Genomic DNA, 18,421 nt, shown 5'->3' with positions numbered 1-18,421 from the left:
CTCTGTGCATGGGATTCTCCAGGCAAGAATACTGGAGTGGGGTGACATGCCCTCCTCCAAGGAATCTTCTTGACCCAGGGATCAAACCTGCATCTCCTCTATCTCCTGCATTGCAGGTGGACTCTTTACTGCTGAGCCCAGGAAGCTTGTGTACATTTATAAAACACAATTAATAACTTATTGTATTTATATCCAAAGGAACTCTATAGCCATTACAAACACTGCTTTGGCAGAATTTTTAATACTTGGGACATCTTTGTAACGTGATGCTAAGTTTAAAGGGTTTTTTTAAGTTTAAAACAAAAGCAGGACATGTGTCATGATTTTTCTCCCCTTCCTTCCTTGAACATTTTCCAACGTTGTTAAATATTCCAAAAGAATATTTTCCTACTCTTGGATTTTTAAGTTGTTTTCAGTTTTTCCAACTTGTATGTTACATTTTTTTTTAACCAAATGCTGTTTTTGAATTTCAAAGCCTTTCTGAAGATAAATGTAATTACTTGTTCATAGGTTATAATATTTTGTTATGATTATTGGCTCATAGGATATGGCCCTTGATATTTATTGCTAAATTAGCTTCCATAATCCACAAAGATTTTTAATGTAATATTTTCAACTTTTGTTAATGTGATTAGTTACTAAAAGCCATCATTTGTTCTACAAATGTTAAATTTTGCCATATAGTAGTTACTGACACCTACTGTCTGCCAAGCTGCCTTGAAGACACTTGGCACGTCATCACAATTAAGGCATGGTCTCTACCTTCAAGTCAGGGCTTCCCAGGTGGCACTAGTGGTAAAGAACCTGCCTGCCAATGCAGGAGAGGCAAGAGACATGGGCCGGGGAGATTCCCCTGGAGAAGAAAATGGCACCCCTCTCCAGTGTTGCCTAGAGACAGAGGAGCCTGACAGGTATGGTCCATAGGGTCACAAAGAGTCACACAGTTGAAGCAACTTAGCATGCACTCCTTACCTTCAAGTCAAAGTGTGACCCTTGGACCAGCACACTTGAATACATAATTAGAACATGATGCAGTTTGGCCTATCATAGAATTATGCCCACCATGCCATGGAATACAGCAGGCACCGAAGAATTGATGCTTTTGAACTGTGGTTTTGGAGAAGACTCCTGAAAGTCCTTTGGACTGCAAGGAGACCCATCCAGTCCATTCTAAAGGAGATCAGCCCTGGGCATTCTTTGGAAGAAATGATGCTAAACTGAAACTCCAGTACTTTGGCCACCTCATGCGAAGAGTTGACTCATTGGAAAAGACTGTGATGTTGGGAGGGGTTGGGGGCAGGAGGAAAAGGGAAGACATGGCTGGATGGCATCACTGACTTGATGGACGTGAGCCTGAGTGAACTCCAGGAGTTGGTGATAGACAGGGAGGCCTGGCGTGCTGTGATTCATGGGGTCGCAAAGAGTCGGACACAACTGAGTGACTGAACTGAACTGAAGGTGTGACTGTGACAATTAACCAAGAAAGGGAAGAGATTCTTAGCCTTCGCTTTGACTTCACTCCTCTCCTTCCATTCTAACTAAAGAGTGATGCTGACGTAGGGAAGGGGGAATGTTTTCTTTTCTTACTCCTATCAGAGTTCAAGTGTTAACTACACCTGACAGTAGAAAGAAAGTAGAAAAGAAACTTACTCCAGTTTGTGTGTCAACTGTCTATATTTCTGTGTCACCATTTATATATTTCACAGATTCAGAAGGTTATAAGCCTCCTTCAAGGACACATTCATCCTAAATCTGTAACCAAACTTCACCTTCCCACAGCCCATATTCCCCTGCCTGCTTAGAATAGAAAGATAGTGGTCTAGTCTTCAAAGCATTTGCTCCAACTTCCAAAAAATATCCCCAAATAAAAGAAACAACTCAGGACTTCTGTGGTGGCTCAGTGGTAAAAAATCCATGAGCCAAAGCAGGAGACATGAGTTCAGTCCCTGATTCAAGAAGATCCTACATGCCTCAGAGCAACTAAACCCATGTGCCACAACAATTGAGTCTGTGCTCTAGAGCCCAGGAACTGCAACTACTGAGTCCACTCACTCTAGAACCCATGCTCTGCAACAAGAGAAGCCACCACAATGAGAAGCCCAAGCATTGCAACTAGAGAGGAGGACCCACTTGCTGCAACTAGAGAAAAACCCAAGCAGCAAAGAAACCCAGCACAGACAAAAATAAATTAATTAATGAAAAAAATTTTTTTTAAGAGACAACTCAGCCTCCACAAATAGCACTGTCAAACCTCTGAATATTATTTCTTATGTCAAGAAAATCTTAATTGAAACATCCTAACTAGTTTGACTAAATGAAATTGCCAATATTTGACTTTTTTAACCTGTAAAACCGGCAGTTTCACACAGGTCAACTAAAACCTGCAATTTAATTCTTTCTGTTTCTTCCCAAGACTACTGATTATACACATCTACTATATTTTAGAACTAATCAAAACTTCATTTCACACCAAATGATTTTTGCTATATCTGTCCCAGATACAAAGAAAAGGTGGGAAAACTATTAACATAGGTTCATGCTTGCTTGTTACTTCTTAGATCATCAGTAAGATAAAACTGGAATAGAATATTTCCCAAATTGAAGGGAGAGAGGTTTCCTGCTTATCTAAGCAGAGGGGCTTCTAGCCGATGCAGAATTAGGAGTCAGGCAAACATGGGCAAGCAAACCCAGAAAACTACCAAACAGACTATAGTTTCTAGTCTCCAACCCAAACAAGGCTGGTGTCCTCCTCTTAAGACAAACACGATGCTGAGAGTGTGTTATGAATCCAAGATTATTGCTAATGTAAAGCTGCACATCCGAGATTTAGGGAAAAGGAGAGAGAGAAGAGATGAGAGAGAGTCAGCCTGAGACTGATGAAGACTCCCATCAATGGAAGCATTACTGTTATCAGATTTAAACTCATACTGTAAGAAATTTAATTTCAGCAATTCTGTAGAGGGTGTGGTATGGGAAATGATGCCTCAGAGCTTGGAAAGCTGGCCTGATCCCATAAAAACATCAGAATTTTCTTCAAAACTTCATCATAGTTTGAAATGCTTTATGGAGTCCTCCTATTCAAAATGTAAGCCACAGCTCCAGCCCATGTTCTCAGACTCTAAAGCTCACATGAATCACCTGGAGTGTTCGGAAAGGAAAACTCTGATCCGGTAGGTCTGGGTGGGCCCTGAAAGCCTGCATTTCCAACCAGCTCCAGTGAGGGGTGATGCTGCAGGCGGGATCCTGCTTCCAGGGTAAAGTACCCTTCTGACAGCCTTGGTTCCTCTTCCTAAATTGACCATCTCCTCCTGCAGGTCACACACAGAGTGCTGAAGTCAAGAGGCACCGGTCTCCCTCAGTGGCCTTGCTCTCTCTTCTTTCAAATCTTCCTGCCTATAAAACAGGGGCTATCAAACCTAGCTGAGGGTAAAATCTTTGCTTTCCCAGTAGGAGGAAATTTGGAGATGATCCTAATTCAATCCTTTCCCAGCCCATCTGTATCTTAAAGCCAGAGCCTGAGATCTTGCGGACAGAGTTTGCAGCCATCCCATGGGACCTGGGAGCACTCTGCTAGATAAGGGCTTCTTGCAGATAGTTTCAGATAAGTGAAAGTAACTATAAAGCCATTGCTCAAAATTACTCACAAACCTCACCTTAATGAAGGCTCTCCTCCTTTGGGGTTAGGGCAGAAGACAAGAAACCCAGTGTTTCCTGGCAGGAGGCTATAGGGGAATCCCTCCCACCTGTCCCTTTCCACAGCAGGAGAAAGCACAGGGCAAAATTGGTCTGCCCCCACCTGTCAAGAGCAGGTGTCAGCTTCAGTTATTGTTTTGCAAATTCATTTCAGTCCTTTATTGGTTCTCAGCAGAGAATGAGGTGTGATTCCCTGATCTCAGCTGTTTTTCCTCGGGCCTGTGGCACATTGGCATTCCTGGGCTCATCTCCTCCCTCCTTTCCTCTCTGGAATGCATGTCTCGTTGATGGTAAATATACTGTGATAAACCAATCTGTAGTCATCAAGGGAGAGGTACAATAAAGGTGACGAGTGAACATGTTGAGCTACAAAGTGATGAAAATCATGTTTTATTCATGGAGAACTATTTTAATTGGGACATAAAATGATGCAAATCAAATGTAACTATGTATGTCTTGGAGTGGGGGAGGGGTGGAGGGGGAGTCAGGACTGAAAAGAGATGTTCTCATCTAAAGAGTCTGCTCTCTTTTGTCCTTTGTAGTTGCTATAGCACCATTTTGAAGTCCAGTAGGTCCCCTTGTCATTAAGGTCCTCAATGACAATTTAGCCAGTAAATTTCACATCACATGTAGGCGACCATATACTTTATTATCCAAACCAGGACCCTTTTGACAATGGAACGGCGCCACTGGTGACTGTGCTTCTATGTCAGGCAGGCACTGAGACCGTCTCAGGTTAACCAAGACACAGCCCTTCTCACTATGGGCAGTTTCTGCCCTGGACCCAATAACTTTCTGGCACTGAGACGTGAATCTGTCTCAGAAAAATTGCACCAGACAGAAATCAAACAGGTGAGGAACTTTACTCAAGACTACTGCGATAAGGGAGAGAGACTGACCTCTGCTTGAGTACAACAGGGACGGCTGGGGATGTGTAGCCAGTGAGCAGGAAGGAAGTCAGTGGACAGAAGATTGCCAAGGGGAATTGCTTAGGTATGAAGGGCATGGGAATCCTTGCTAAACTGGGCCCAGTGGGACAGAGGCTGCAGCTGAGGACAAGGCCTCCTTAAGCAGAAGATGGACACAGAGAAGGCTAACTAAAGTTTAATCAAGGAGAGAGTTCTTACAGAATCTAATCAAATGAAAGGCAGCTTTTAAAAGTCATTCTTCTCCAAGGAAACCTGTAGTTTCCCAACTATAACAACTTACTCTTGTTCTGAGGAATTCTCCCAAACATATTTATGTTCTAATTTCTTTTCCTTTGTGATTTCTTTTCATTTTCCTTTGCAAATCCAATTATTCTTGTGTTTGATTAGAAAATCTGTTTAATCTCCTGCTCTTTGCTTTGACTCCAGCAAAGCTAGGATGAAACTGACTTTTGAAAAATTAAGAAAGTGGTTTGAATTGACCAAGAGAAGCACAGTCATAATTCAGCCAGGAAGGACTCCACCAAGTGGCCCACGTCTCATGGTGCCTTGTCTACTGGAGATTTGTTTATTTTATGTTTATCTCCATGTATGTCCATCTTCGCAGAGGCCAGTATAGAGTCCATTCTTGAAGCTCAGTGCTCACCACTGGGGAGGCCCCTCCCCCATCCTAGAGTCACTTTCCTCACCTATAAAATGAAGGCATTTGATTGGATGACTCCTTGTTACTTTGCAGGACTTTTTAAAAGTTCTGTAATTCTATCCCTCTCTAGATTGTATTTTCTTATAAAATATCCGTCTTGGATCCATTCTAAAATACAGGATATGAATGATGGTAAGTCATTCTGAAAATAATTACATTGTGTAGGAACTGTCTCTGAAAGGCTTGGTTTTGCACACACACACACACACACACACACACACACACATACACATATATTGTAGTTTGAAGTAAAAACAATCCAAAAAGGGTTTTCACAAATGTTCCCAGCAGCTTTGTTAGTGAAAGTGGTAGTGATGGGGTGGGGGTAGTAGAAACAACCTGAAATGTACTTCATCAGGATAACAAATTCAGGATAGTCATGGGCTGGCACAAACAGAAAATCAGCACGCTCTGGCAGAACAGGGGGGCAAATATCGACAATTTTAGCAAAAAAAGGCAAGGAGAAACCCAAGTATGATACCACTTACTGGAAGTGTAAAAACACACAAAACAGCCCTACCTATTTTTGAGGGATACGTACTTACATATGTAATAAAAGTATGTTTTAAATGCTTGTTTATGATAAAACACCAGATTCAGAATAGTGGTTACCTCTGGGGATTGGGAAGGGATTATAATTAGTGAGAGAATTCAGAGCTTCAGCTTCATTTGCTAATGCTTGAATCCATAAACTGGGAGTTGGATATGCTTGTTCATTGTATTATATTTTACGCTTTTTTGTATATCATAAAATGTTTTATGACATCCTTGTAATAATGTTCGGAGGGCCATGAAAAGCCATGGCATTCATTTGTTTGTAAAGATTAGAAACTGAATGTCAACAAGTTGCTACAATTTTTTAGTATCAAAGGTTAACAGAGATTTAAAAGCTCCTTACTACCTGCCCCTCAATTACAATATACCAAGCAATCAAAAACAAAACACACAAACAACTTCTGGTGTACATGTTGCCAAAGGAACTACTAGTCAGGTACCAGTGTCTTGCATCCCAACTTCTTACATTTCTAACAGTATTGCTGTTTACATATATTATTGGTGTTTTGAGAAAAGTTTGTAAAAACATATATCCGAAGTGATGTATAAAATTGAGATTAGAGGACTTTCCTGGTGGTATAGCGGTTAAGACTCCATGCTTTCAATCCAGGGGTCATGGGTTCCATCCCCAGGTGGGCAGGGAAGTTCTGTATGAGGCATGGAATGGCAAAAAAAAAAAAAAAAAAATAGAGAGAGAGAGAGAGAGATTGGATGCCAGATGATAAATTGAACAGTTTACCCTGCAAATAAGCATCAGCTCTGAGCTTCCAGGTGGCCTGGACAAGAGGAGAAACCCTCTGAATCAACAAGAACCAGCTTAGTAGGAGAGTTTTCTTGGTACTAAAATTTGGGGAAGAACTAGTCACAAGGATCTTTATATCAAGGGCACTGAAGCCTTGTGTGGTGCTCAAATCTCTTGATTTGCCCTTGACAGTGGCTCCTTGTGATTCACTTACTTCACAGAGGACAAGAGTGATCTGGTTATAACAAGGCTCAGATCTTGTCGGCCCTTCAAAGGCCCCACTGCATACAGGTCAAGGCAGGACCCCTTCCTCATCCTCCAAGCTCTCTGTCCTGCCTGAGCGTCTGCCCTCACTGCTTGTCATTCTGCTGCTCTGAGGCTTCCATCACCCCAGTCTTCTTTCCTTCCGCACAAAGCTTAACCTGTCTGGCTACCTCTTCCCTCAGTTGGGAATGCTCTGCTCCCCAGTAAACCTGGCCATCCAAGTCTCCATTTGAATGCCATTCCTACCACTGCCCCCCAGAGAGGCTTTCCTTAATCACATTGACAGAGGCAGCCTCCCTCCTAGTCTCATCCCTAGGCCTCAGGCAAAAAGGCCAGCACTGGGCCTGCCTGTGGACGGTGCCCCTCTGGTCATCCTCCCAGTAGCCCATTGGGCCAAGGGGACTGGCATCCTCAGAGCCTGGGTCTCCTCTTCTAGACTGTGGCCTGGTCACCTGGGACCCTGCAATTCTCTGCCCAAATGACCTAAGTTCATTTCTAGAATCTGTGGGCCTCTGCCTTAGGCCCTCCTCCCATGGGTGGTCTGTGCTACCAGTTCACACTGCCCTAAGTCTCAGGTGGCCACAGGGTGGCTGGCCATCTGCAGAAGGCATCAGTGGCTCTTGGACATAGGGGCTGAGGTGTCAGGCATAAGTGCAGGACCCGTCACAATAGGAGCTGGAGCCAGCTGAGGAGGGAGGGGGGCAGGGGCAGGGTGTGCATCTAGGGATGAGGGTTGGGGTTGGCTCACCCAGCTCTGCCGTGTTCCAGTGCAGACCTCAGAAGTCTGAGAATACTGAAGCTGGCCTTCTAGGTCTCTATGAAGTTAATTTGTCAGGGTAAGAAGGTAGGTCATATTTTATTTAACACTTCGTGAGCTTGGTTCACAACTTATAAATATTTTGACACACGTGGGCCTCCGTTGGTCTTCTTGCTACATCTCCACAAATGTTAGAGGCGGGCCTTGCTTCCTCTACCTGAAGGTCTGTCAGGAAGATGAGGGAGCTAGTTCAACCCACAGGGCCTGGTGGCTACATGCCCCCTAGAAGCACCTTTTCTGCCTCCTCCTTGCTGGGGTATTCAAGCCCTCTTCTAGGCAGCCGCGATCTCACTCTTCTGTTTCCCTGTTTATTTCATTTGCAGCAAAAGGCAAAAATCTGAAATTACCTTATTTCTTTATTTGTTTTATATTTGTCATTTTCCCACTTAAGTATGAGTTCTGTGAGGTCATGGGCTTATGGCTGCATCTTAGAACTTGGCAAGCACTAGGTGCTTATTAAAAATGTGCTGAATGAGTAACACTGGGGCAGTTTTGTGGCTGGAAAATGCTGGATACAAAGATGACTAAGAAAGGCCCTTAGTGGGCCCCAAGCCAGGTAAAGGAGTAGACCAGAAAAGAGACAAAAGTCCTTTGCTTTCAGTTTCACATTCCTTAAGAGGCTAATTAATCTGGAAACAGGAAATGTGAATGTAGCCATTATTGGGGGATTTCTGCTGGGAGAGAAATAGTTTGCAAACCAAATCAGTGCTAGGCAAGAGGGAGACTTTCTTGTTAGACCTGAGAGACAGGACAGGGCTAAGGGAGATTGGAAACCTGATGATACAGCAGAACCGGTGGAAACTCATTCCTTCTCCCTGAAGAGAAATTGTCTGTGGTCTTTCTAGGCAGAGGATGGTGTCAAATATTTTCTGCTGTTAAGCTAAAAGTACTGTTCAGAACAGAGGCAAAAATCCCCTGGATGCTGCTCTCTGCCTTATTTCACTCCCATGGCAGAGAGCGACAGCTGCAGAGCAGCCTCTGCTGCTCACTCCCTCCATCCTTCACCAAGGCCTCCTGGTGGAGCAGGCTGGCTCTCAGCCCTCTCTAGATGCCCCAGTGTGAATGTATGAAACAGACACAGCCACTAACACATAGAATTCTTTTTTAAAGAACAAGGTTCCTGCCTTTTCACTCAAAGAAATATGAGGTCATTTTTATCCAAAGATGATAAAGCCAATCCACTTGAAAAAGGGATGAAAATAAAATAGGAAATACTCAAAACTACTCTTTATGCCAAATGCAGACTTAAATTGAAGAAAGTAGGGAAAACCACTAGGCCATTCAGGTATGACCAATATCAAATCCCTTATGATTATACAGTAGAAGTGACAAACACATTCAAGGGTTAAGATCTGATAGACAGAGTGCCTGAAGAACTATGGACAGAGGTTCGTGATTGTACAGGAGGTAGTGATCAAGATTATAGCCAAGAAAAAGAAATGCAAAAACGCAAAATGGTTGTCTGAGGAGGCCTTACAAATAGCTGAGAAAAGAAGAGAAGCTAAAGGCTAAGGAGAAAAGGAAGATACCCAACTAAATGCAGAGTTCCAAAGAATAGCAAGGAGAGATTAGAAAGCCTTCCTCAGAGATCAATGCAAAGAAATAGAGGAAAACAATAGAATGGGAAAGACTGGAGATCTCCTCAAGAAAATTAGAGATACCAAGGGAAAATTTCATGCAAAGATGGGCACAATACATGACAGAAATGATATGGACCTAACCGAAGCAGAAGATATTAAGAAGAGGTGGCAAGAATACACAGAACTGTACAAAAAAGATCTTTATGACCCAGATAACCACGATGGTGTGATCACTCACCTAGTGCCAGACATCTTGGAATGCAAAGTCAAGAGGACCTTAGGAAGCATCACTCCAAACAAAGTTAGTGGAGGTGATGGAATTCCAGCTGAGCTATTTCAAATCCTAAAAGATAATGCTGTGAAAGTGTTGCACTCAATATGCCAGCAAATTTGGAAAACTCAGCAGTGGCCACAGGACTGGAAAAGGTCAGTTTTCATTCCAATCCCCCAAAAAGGCAATGCCAAGGATGTTCAAACTACCACACAATTGCACTCATCTCATACGCTAGCAAAGTAATCCTCAAAATTCTCCAAGTCAGGCTTCAACAGTACGTGAACTGAGAACTTCCAGATGTGCAAGCTGGTTTTAGAAAAGGCAGAGAAACCAGAGATCAAATTGCCAACATCTGCTGGATCATGGAAAAAGCAAGAGAGTTCCAGAAAAACATCTATTTCTGCTTTATTGACTATGCCAAAGCCTTTGACTGTGTAGATCACAACAAACTGGAAAATTCTGAAAGAGATGAGAATACCAGACCACCTGACCTGCCTCCTGAGAAATCTATATGCAGGTCAAGAGGCAATAGTTAGTCCTGGACAAGGAACAACGGACTAGTTCCAAATTGGGGAGTACATCAAGGCCGTATGTTGTCACCCTGCTTATTTAACTTATATGCAGAGTACATCTTGTGAAATGCCAGGCTGTATGAAGCACAAGCTGGAATCAAAATTGCCGGGAGAAATATCAATAATCTCAGATATGCAGATGACAGCACCCTTAAGGCAGAAAGTGAAGAGGAACTGAAGAGCCTCTTGATGAAAGTGAAAGAGGAGAGTGAAAAAGTTGCCTTAAAACTCAACATTCAGAAAGCGAAGATCATGGTATCTGGTCCCAACACTTTATGGCAAATAGATGGGGAAAAAATGGAAACAGTGAGAGACTTTATTTTCTTGGGCTGCAAAATCACTGCAGATGGTGACTGCAGCCATGAAATTAAAAGACACTAACTCCTTGGAAGAAAAGCTGTGATCAGCTTTTCTAGACAACATATTAAAAAGCAGAGACATTACTTTGCCGACAAAGGTCGGTCTAGTCAAGGCTATGGTTTTTCTGTATGGATGTGAGAGTTGGATTGTAAAGAAAGCTGAGAGCTGAAGAATTGATGCTTTTGAACTGTGGTGTTGGAAAAGACTGTTGAGTGTCCCTTGGACTGTCCATCCTAAAGGAATAAGTCCTGAATATTCATTGGAAGGACTGATGCTGAAGCTGAAACTTCAGTACTTTGGCCACCTGATGTGAGGAACTGACTCATTGGAAAAGATCCTGTTGCTGGGAAAGATTGAAGGCAGGAGGAGAAGTGGACCACAGAGGATGAGGCATCACCAACTTGATGGACATGAGTTTGAGCAAACTCTGGGAGTGGGTGATGGACAGGGAAGCCTGGCGTGCTGCAGTCCCTGGGGTCGCAAAGAGTCAGACACGACTGAGCAACTAAATGAAATGAACTTGGACAACTGGGGAAGCTTAAATGGACTGGAGAATTAGATGACAGTAATGTATCAGTGGTAATTTTGTGATTTTTATGGTTGGTCTGTGGTTATGTAAGAGAGTGTCTTTATTTGTAAGGAATACACACACAGTCTTTATTTGTAAAGAATACACACAAAATACAGGAGAAAGAAACATCAGGTCAGCAAAAAGGCTAGAGTCCAAAAAAGGGTTCTTTGAACTATACCTGTAACTCTTCTATAAGTTTGGGATTGCTTCCAACTAAAATAATATTTAGAATGTGAGCACATTTTTGTGTGCCATCCTTGAACTGATTTTTTGATGGCTCAGGTGGTTGGTAAAGAATCTGCATTCAGTGCTGGAGACCAGGGTTCAATCCCTGCAATGGGAAGGTTCCCCTGGAGAAGGAATGGCAACCCACTCTAGTATTCCTGCCTGAAGAATCCCATAGACAGTGGAGCCTGGCGGGCTACAGTCCACGGGGTTGCAAAGAGTCAGGCATGACTGAGGGACTAACACTAAAGAACTACATTGACATAGCCCTCTTCTTTACAGCCCTGGGAGAAAGAGAGGGCACACAGAGCAATCAGTAGTTGATGGGAAAGTAAATAGAAGTGATAAATATATTGTTTACAAATAACAATTAAACATGAGAAGAGGCTAATGAAGAAGTTTGGAGGATGAGAAACAGGACTTGGAGGAAACAGGAGAGAGAGTAAGCATAGTGCTCCCCCGAAAGACACTCTTTCGGCTGGAAAATCAGCCAAATACATACTGGGTGGTTTCTCCAGGCAGCTGGAGCTTCTTTAGAACCATGGGAGGCTTCCTTCAGCTCCCCGAGTCTGCCACTGTCTCAGCAGGATGGTGATCCACCCAAAGAGCACCCCTGCAAGCGAAGCATCTGGACTAAGATGATATTTAGGGTCCCTTAAACACTTACAATACTTTGAACAAGAGGATAAAATTGATTAAGGATATGAAGCATGGGACAAAATAGATGAAAAAGAATTAAAATACACTTTTTTCCATTTGAGAATGTAAGTTCTTTTTACTTGAGTTATCCGCCTAACTAAAGGGATAGGTCCTCTGTTTGATAAAACTAACCCCCTTTCCCCCTTAAACAACACAGGAAACACTCCCTTCCCTTTTCAAATCTTAGATAATAGCAGGAAAGACCCCTGAAATAGAATATTCTGTTTTGTGATTCCTAAAATACTAGAACACATCATTGCAGGAATATTACAGCCTGTTTTCTGAGTGTCAGAGAAGATTTATGCTGCAATCTTACAACATGTAAATCTTAAAGCACCTGTCAGTTTTCTTTTGGCATTTGTTTACGGCATGCCTGATTTTGTTATTGGCCCACAATTTATTTGGAATAAATAAATTTAAAAACACAGAAATGTTTACCACATATTTTTGTTACAAGTTTCTAACAATTGTACTGTGGTCAGATAACAAGATCTCGTATAAAAATCAGTGTTTGAAAAGTGTAGTAACTTGAATTGTTGTCTAGTATATGGTCAGTTTTTTGTAAATGTTACATGAGAGTCTGGGGAGAATGTGGGTGCTATAATCATCAGATGGGAGAGGGTCCTATATATATCTATTAAATCTAGCTTAATAAGTATATTCAGATTTTCTGTTACTAATTTTTTCCAATGCTTTCCTATATCAATAATTGAAATCCTATATTATGAGAATGTATCTGACAATTTCTCCCTGTACTGCTTGATGAATTTTTTTTTTTCTTTTTTTGGCTTTGGTTTGTTTTGCAGCAAGTAGACTCTCTAGACACATGGGATCTTAATTCCTCAACAAGGGATCAGACGGAGTCCCCTACTTTGCAAGGCAGATTCTTCACCACCGGAGCATATGGGAAGTCCTGCACTTGATGTATTTTTATTCTACTTTATTAGAGGCATGCAGATTTAGAATTTTCATTTCTTCCTGGTGGATTGAACTGTTTTCATTATCTAGTGGCATTCTTTATTCTATTAAGGCTTTTTTGTTCCCCTTAAAATCTATTTTGTTTCATAAAACATATATACTAATGCATATTTCTTCTGGTTTTTATTTGCCTGGCATATCTTTTATTTTTAGATTTGCTTACTGTCAACCTTTCAATGCCCTATGTTTTAGCTGTGTTTCATAAATTATACCTAGATGGATTTTCCTTTTTAGACAGTGAGTTTATTCATCAACATTTGCTGGAGGATGTTTAGATCACAAATAAAATAGCCCTTCCAGGAATGGTTAGCTGTAACTGGGTACCCAACAAGAACCTATTGCACCATCATTTTCAGAAAGGGCCTGAAAGTCACACATCCCATGTAGGAGTGTCACGTGTTGCCCAAGCATGTAAAGTGGCCGTCTGTCTCTGCCCATCAGATTCAGGATGGACATTGGAAATACTAGGCATGGAGAGAAGTGGTACAAAATCCACCTTTCATAAAGGTTCCTGGTACTTGTTAGCACCAATGACCGTTAAGTCAGTGGTATTAAAGGGAGAACTCATGGCCCTCTTCTATTCCTGTGGTGCCTCATACATATTTAATGTGCAGGAATTTATGTTCTTTAAAATCATTTTTCAAGGTTTTCTTAAACTGTGTCTAAAGAATAAACTGTGTTTCTTAATGCTTTCTGTTAAACTCAGTTTTCTCTCTACAAAATTACTTTTTCTTAAATCCCACTGTGCCACCAGTCTTTTTTTGTCATTTTCCCCTCCAAATTCAGCTAGAAAAGATAAAAGTATGTAAAATAGTGTCTCAACTGGCGGCAGAACAACAAAATTACTTGAAGCTCCCAGTTGAGCTGAAGTGGGATTACTGTGTAATTCACCACCGGGGAAGCAACAATAATGTACATGAGAGTAAAACAATGGCTATCAGGTTCCTGGTAGGCAACAGGTGCTCTGCTTAAATGTGTGTGTGTGTGTGTGTGTGTGTGTGTGTGCTCAGTCATTCAGTCATGTCCAACTCTTTGTGACCCCATGGACTGTAGCCTGCCAGGCTCCTCTGTCCATGGAATTTTTCCAGGCAAGAATAGTGGAGTGGGTTGCCATTTCCTACTCCAGGGGATCTTCCCAACCCAGGGATCAAACCTGCCATCACCTGTTTCCTAAACTGGCAGGCAGATTCTTCACCACTGTGCCACCTGTGTGTGTGTAAATACCACTTAAATATGAAAAGCCCAAGGCTCAGAGAGGTTAAGGAACTGGCACGAGGTCATGAGGCCTGTGAAGGGGAGAGCCAGGATCCAACTCTGATCTCTCTGAATCCGAAGTCCGTATCCTAGTGATGAAAAGAATGAGTACTGGAGTGAAACTGCTGGGACTCACATTCCAGCTCCACCACTTAAAAGTTAGGTGCTGGTGGGCAGGTTACATGATGCCCTCTCCCTATATATATACATTCAGTATCTCAGTTTCTTCATCTGTAAAATGGGAATAACAATAATGTCTACCTATACTGTTATGAAGATTTAAAGGGATGATCTGAGATGATGCTCAGAATGGAGCCTGGCACACAGAGAAAGTGCAAGAACTGTTAGTATGGTTTCAGGGGACATTTGGGGCTTCCTTATCATCAGCGGTTAATATTAATAATCACATTCTAAGGTTTCTTTAACGTTGTGTTCGTGTGGCTCTCGCCCACTTCTTTGCGCATCCTCGACACCCGCCAGGCACCTCACTGGTCTCCCGCTGCTCCCACACACGTCCTCCAGCTCTTACAGCTCAAGTGAGATGGTGCCTCTGCCTCTTCCACAAGGTATCCCTGATTTTCCCACCCAGGAACTTTCATGAGACACTATTTGATGGCACTTAGTGGCCATCTAGGTCATTCTTTCATTCCCCAAGTCTTTCCTGAGCACCTACCGAATGCCTGGTCCTGCTCTAGGTGCTGAGTCCCTCCTTTATGGAATTTGTATGCTAATTAGGGAAGTAGGGAGAGGCCAACAGCAAACAGATACACGCAAAAAATGGAAGAAAAATACCAAAAGCAATATGTGCTGTGCAAATAGTTCAGGTGGTGTGATCCTGTAGAACAACTGGATGGATCTCTTAGACTCGGTGGTGAAGGATGGTTTCTCCAAGAAGGTGATATTTAAGCTGAGATGCAAGAAGGAGGCAGCGATGTAAAGATCAAAGGGGGAAGCATTTTAGGGAAGAGGGTACAGCTTGTGCACAGACCCAGAGGTGGGAATAAGCTTGGGTTGTTTTTGAGGAACAGAAAGGAGGTAGGTGTGCCTGGAACCTAATGGCTAAAGCAGACTGTGGACAAGACAGAGCAGGTTGGTGGAGGAAGGCAGGCGACAGATTATGCACAGCCTGATAAATGAGAGTAGGGAAGGGGCCAGACCCTAATGTTACAGGAGTCTGAGACAGTGAAGTGATAGGATCTGACTGTGGTTTGGTACATGTCAGCAAGGAAAGTATGAATTTCTGGGAGTGGCTGAGGTGACTACAGATGTGAAGTATCTTGGGTTCGGTCCTGATAATCTCTTAGCAAATGTGGGAAACCTACACAAGCGGGAGGATGTGGGGCCCTAGGGCTGCCACTCTCTCCAGCACTTGAAGTTCTAAGACCTGTGTTTGAGTTCAAGTGCCGTCCACTGTTAGCTGTGTAAGTTTGTGAAAGCCAACATACTTACTGTCATCTGTAAAATGGAGATGAACATTCAATGTGTTGCTTAGTTTACAAGGGTCATCTGAGAGAATAAATGTAAAAACATTTTGTAAGCTCTGACAATATAAAAATGTAAGTTAAAATTTAATGTGCATATATCTTGCATTATAATTACAAGCCTGTAAACTAGATCAGGATCAGTTACTTCTTTTTATCTGTCATAATACCTAACACAGTTCTATGTGTTCTAGGGATTACAAGGTTGTACAATACTGTACAATAAAAGCTTAAAAAAATAAATGAAAGCATTTGTGATGAATGCCTTCAGTTATTGTTAGCATTACTATCATTATTGTCTAGCAGTAATGCATTTAAGATTCTGGGGAAAAAGAATTGATTTTTCTTTTCACCAAATTCATTAAAATGAAGAGTAAAGAAACATTTCTTCACACTTAAAGTTATAAAAATATTTATACTTGCCCCTTAGTATCCTTGGGCTCTGCATCTGTGTCTTCAACCAACTGGGGATCAAAAATATTTGAAAAAGAAATTCTAGAAAGTTCTAAAAAGCAAAACTTGAATTTGCTGCAAGCCAGCAACAATTTACATATCATTTACATTGTATTTACAAGTATTTACATAACATTTACATTGCATTATGTATTGTAAGTCATCTAGAGATGATATGTGCATGCTGCTGCTGCTGCTGCTAAGTCGCTTCAGTCATGTCCGACTGTGCGACCCCATAGACGACAGCCCACCGGGCTACCCCGTCCCTAGGATTCTCCAGGCAAGAACACCGGAGTGGGTTGCCATTTCCTTCTCCAATGCATGAAACTGAAAAGTGAAAGTGAAGTCACTCAGTCGTGTCCGACTCTTGGCAACCCCATGGACTGCAGCCCACCAGGCTCCTCCGCCCATGAGACTGTCCAGGCAAGAGCACTGGAGTGAGTTGCCATTGCCTTCTCCATGATATGTACATAGGTTATATGCAAATACTATGCCATTTTATAAAAGGGACTTGAGCATCCATGGTTTGGGTATTTGCAAGGGGCCCTGAACGCCCTGCCAAAGGGATGACTGTATAATCATCAACCTAATTCATCGCACAACATTTTTCATTAAAAAAATTTTTTTATACTTATTTATTTAGTTGTCTGTTCCAGGTCTTAGTTGCATCATGTGGGATCTAGTTGTCTCACCATGGATCAACCAGTCCTCCTTCACTGAGAGCATAGTGTGTGGGATCTAGTTCCCTGTGGAGGGATCAAACCTGGGTCCCCTGCCTTGTGAGCATGGAGTCTCAGCCACCAGGACCACCAGGAAAGTCACTAATTAATGATTTTAAAAAGCATGATATCCAAAAAAAACACAAACACGGTATCCACAGAGGATTGGTTCCAGAATATGTGCCTGCCCTCTGCAAATACCAAAATCCGCCGGTGCTCAAGTCCCTTGTATGAAATGGCAGTGCAGTCACTCTTGGTAGCCACAGGTCCCGCACCCCTAGCTTCAACCACCTGTGGACACACAGGGCTGACTGTACGGTTTCTCAGTGTGTAACTTTTCTTGCTCTTTCCTGACTTGCCTGGCAGATCCGCTGTGCAGAAGCTGGGAGCAGAGGTGTTTGAGGAGGTCTACAGTTACCTCAAGAGAGCAAGGCAGCAGGGAGCCAGCGAGGCAGAGGTCTGGGCGGCTCTGGAAACAGTGGTGCCTCGAGCCAGTGACTGTTTTGAGGTTGACCAACTACTCTACTTTGAGGAGCAGTTGCTGATCACCAGGGCAGAAGGGGTCGGTCTTCCCCAGAACCATCATGAAGCAACTGTCAGAAGCAAGCGGGTCCCAGTGGACAAGGCGCCTGTGAAAATCCATCAGCACTGTCGCTGACCTCTGTTCTGGGACATGGGTGCAGAGCAGCGGTCTCGACCTTCAATCCCTTGTCAATCTCCTTCAGAGAGTAGTACACTTGGGCCTCAGTGTTGCCAGGTCTATACTTGGAGACGGGCACATGGATCGGCTTGTCTTCCTGAAGAGTAGTCCTGCTCTGGTGCCTTTGGGTCCCAGCAGGGTTGGCTCACCCTGGCCTTGGTCCGGGAGAAGGCACGTACTCTTCACATTTCCACTCAGTGCCGACTGCTCTGAGTCTCCAGGGACTGTGGGCAGCCTGCTCCTGAGGGGGTTCATCCCCAGCCTCTGACATGCTGAGCTGCTTCTCAGGGACCAGATGTCTCAGGTTACCTGCTTTTGGCCCACTTTACCCTTGAATGCCTAACAAACAAGAAGCACATATGTGTAAGGATAGAGCGAATCCTTTCTGTGATGTCTTCCCCAAATTCATCCAAGGAGTATTAAAGACTTTTATTCGTGGCTATAAAATAAATCACCTATTTTTCTCTTGTCTTATCCAGAAGTATCTTGTTGAACGTAGCACATCCATCTAAGGATAATTACTACTTAGAGGAGCTAAGACTTTGCTTGTTGCCTATTATTGTCCAGTGCTGTGCTCATTACTATAAGAATCTTACTTCATCAAATCTTTTCACCAGAGAGAGAGAGAGTCCTGGTCACATGGGTTGGAGTCCTAAACTGTATTTTGGCCAGGTTTAAGTCCATGTTACTCTGTCTGGTGTCAATTTTATTTTTAGTCCAGTCGCAAGAACTCAAGAGGGGCAGAGGGGAAATTTCCTCCTCCCTGACACTTGGGTGAGTTTTTGGGTCAGAAGAGGAAATAGGTAGATTTTCAACTATTTCACAAGTAAAACATGTCCAGGAAATATCACCCTG

General features: G+C 42.8%; 1 protein-coding gene across 2 annotated transcripts in view; it reads left to right on the top strand.

The window, feature by feature from the left end:
- The window catches only part of NEK11 (NIMA related kinase 11), a 286,909-nt gene extending 268,910 nt beyond the window's left edge, over positions 1-17,999 (top strand). For both annotated transcript variants that reach the window (XM_018051495.1, XM_018051486.1), the window contains one exon: positions 17,233-17,999. In XM_018051495.1, the coding sequence (XP_017906984.1) occupies positions 17,233-17,524 (292 nt within the window). In that variant the 3' untranslated portion in view covers positions 17,525-17,999. The remainder of the gene's footprint in view (positions 1-17,232) is intronic.

Source organism: Capra hircus, chromosome 1, assembly GCF_001704415.2.
Source record: "Capra hircus breed San Clemente chromosome 1, ASM170441v1, whole genome shotgun sequence".
NCBI lineage: Eukaryota > Metazoa > Chordata > Mammalia > Artiodactyla > Bovidae > Capra > Capra hircus.
The sequence above is the reverse complement of the archived record's forward strand: the minus strand, read 5'-3'. Positions and strand labels throughout refer to the sequence as shown.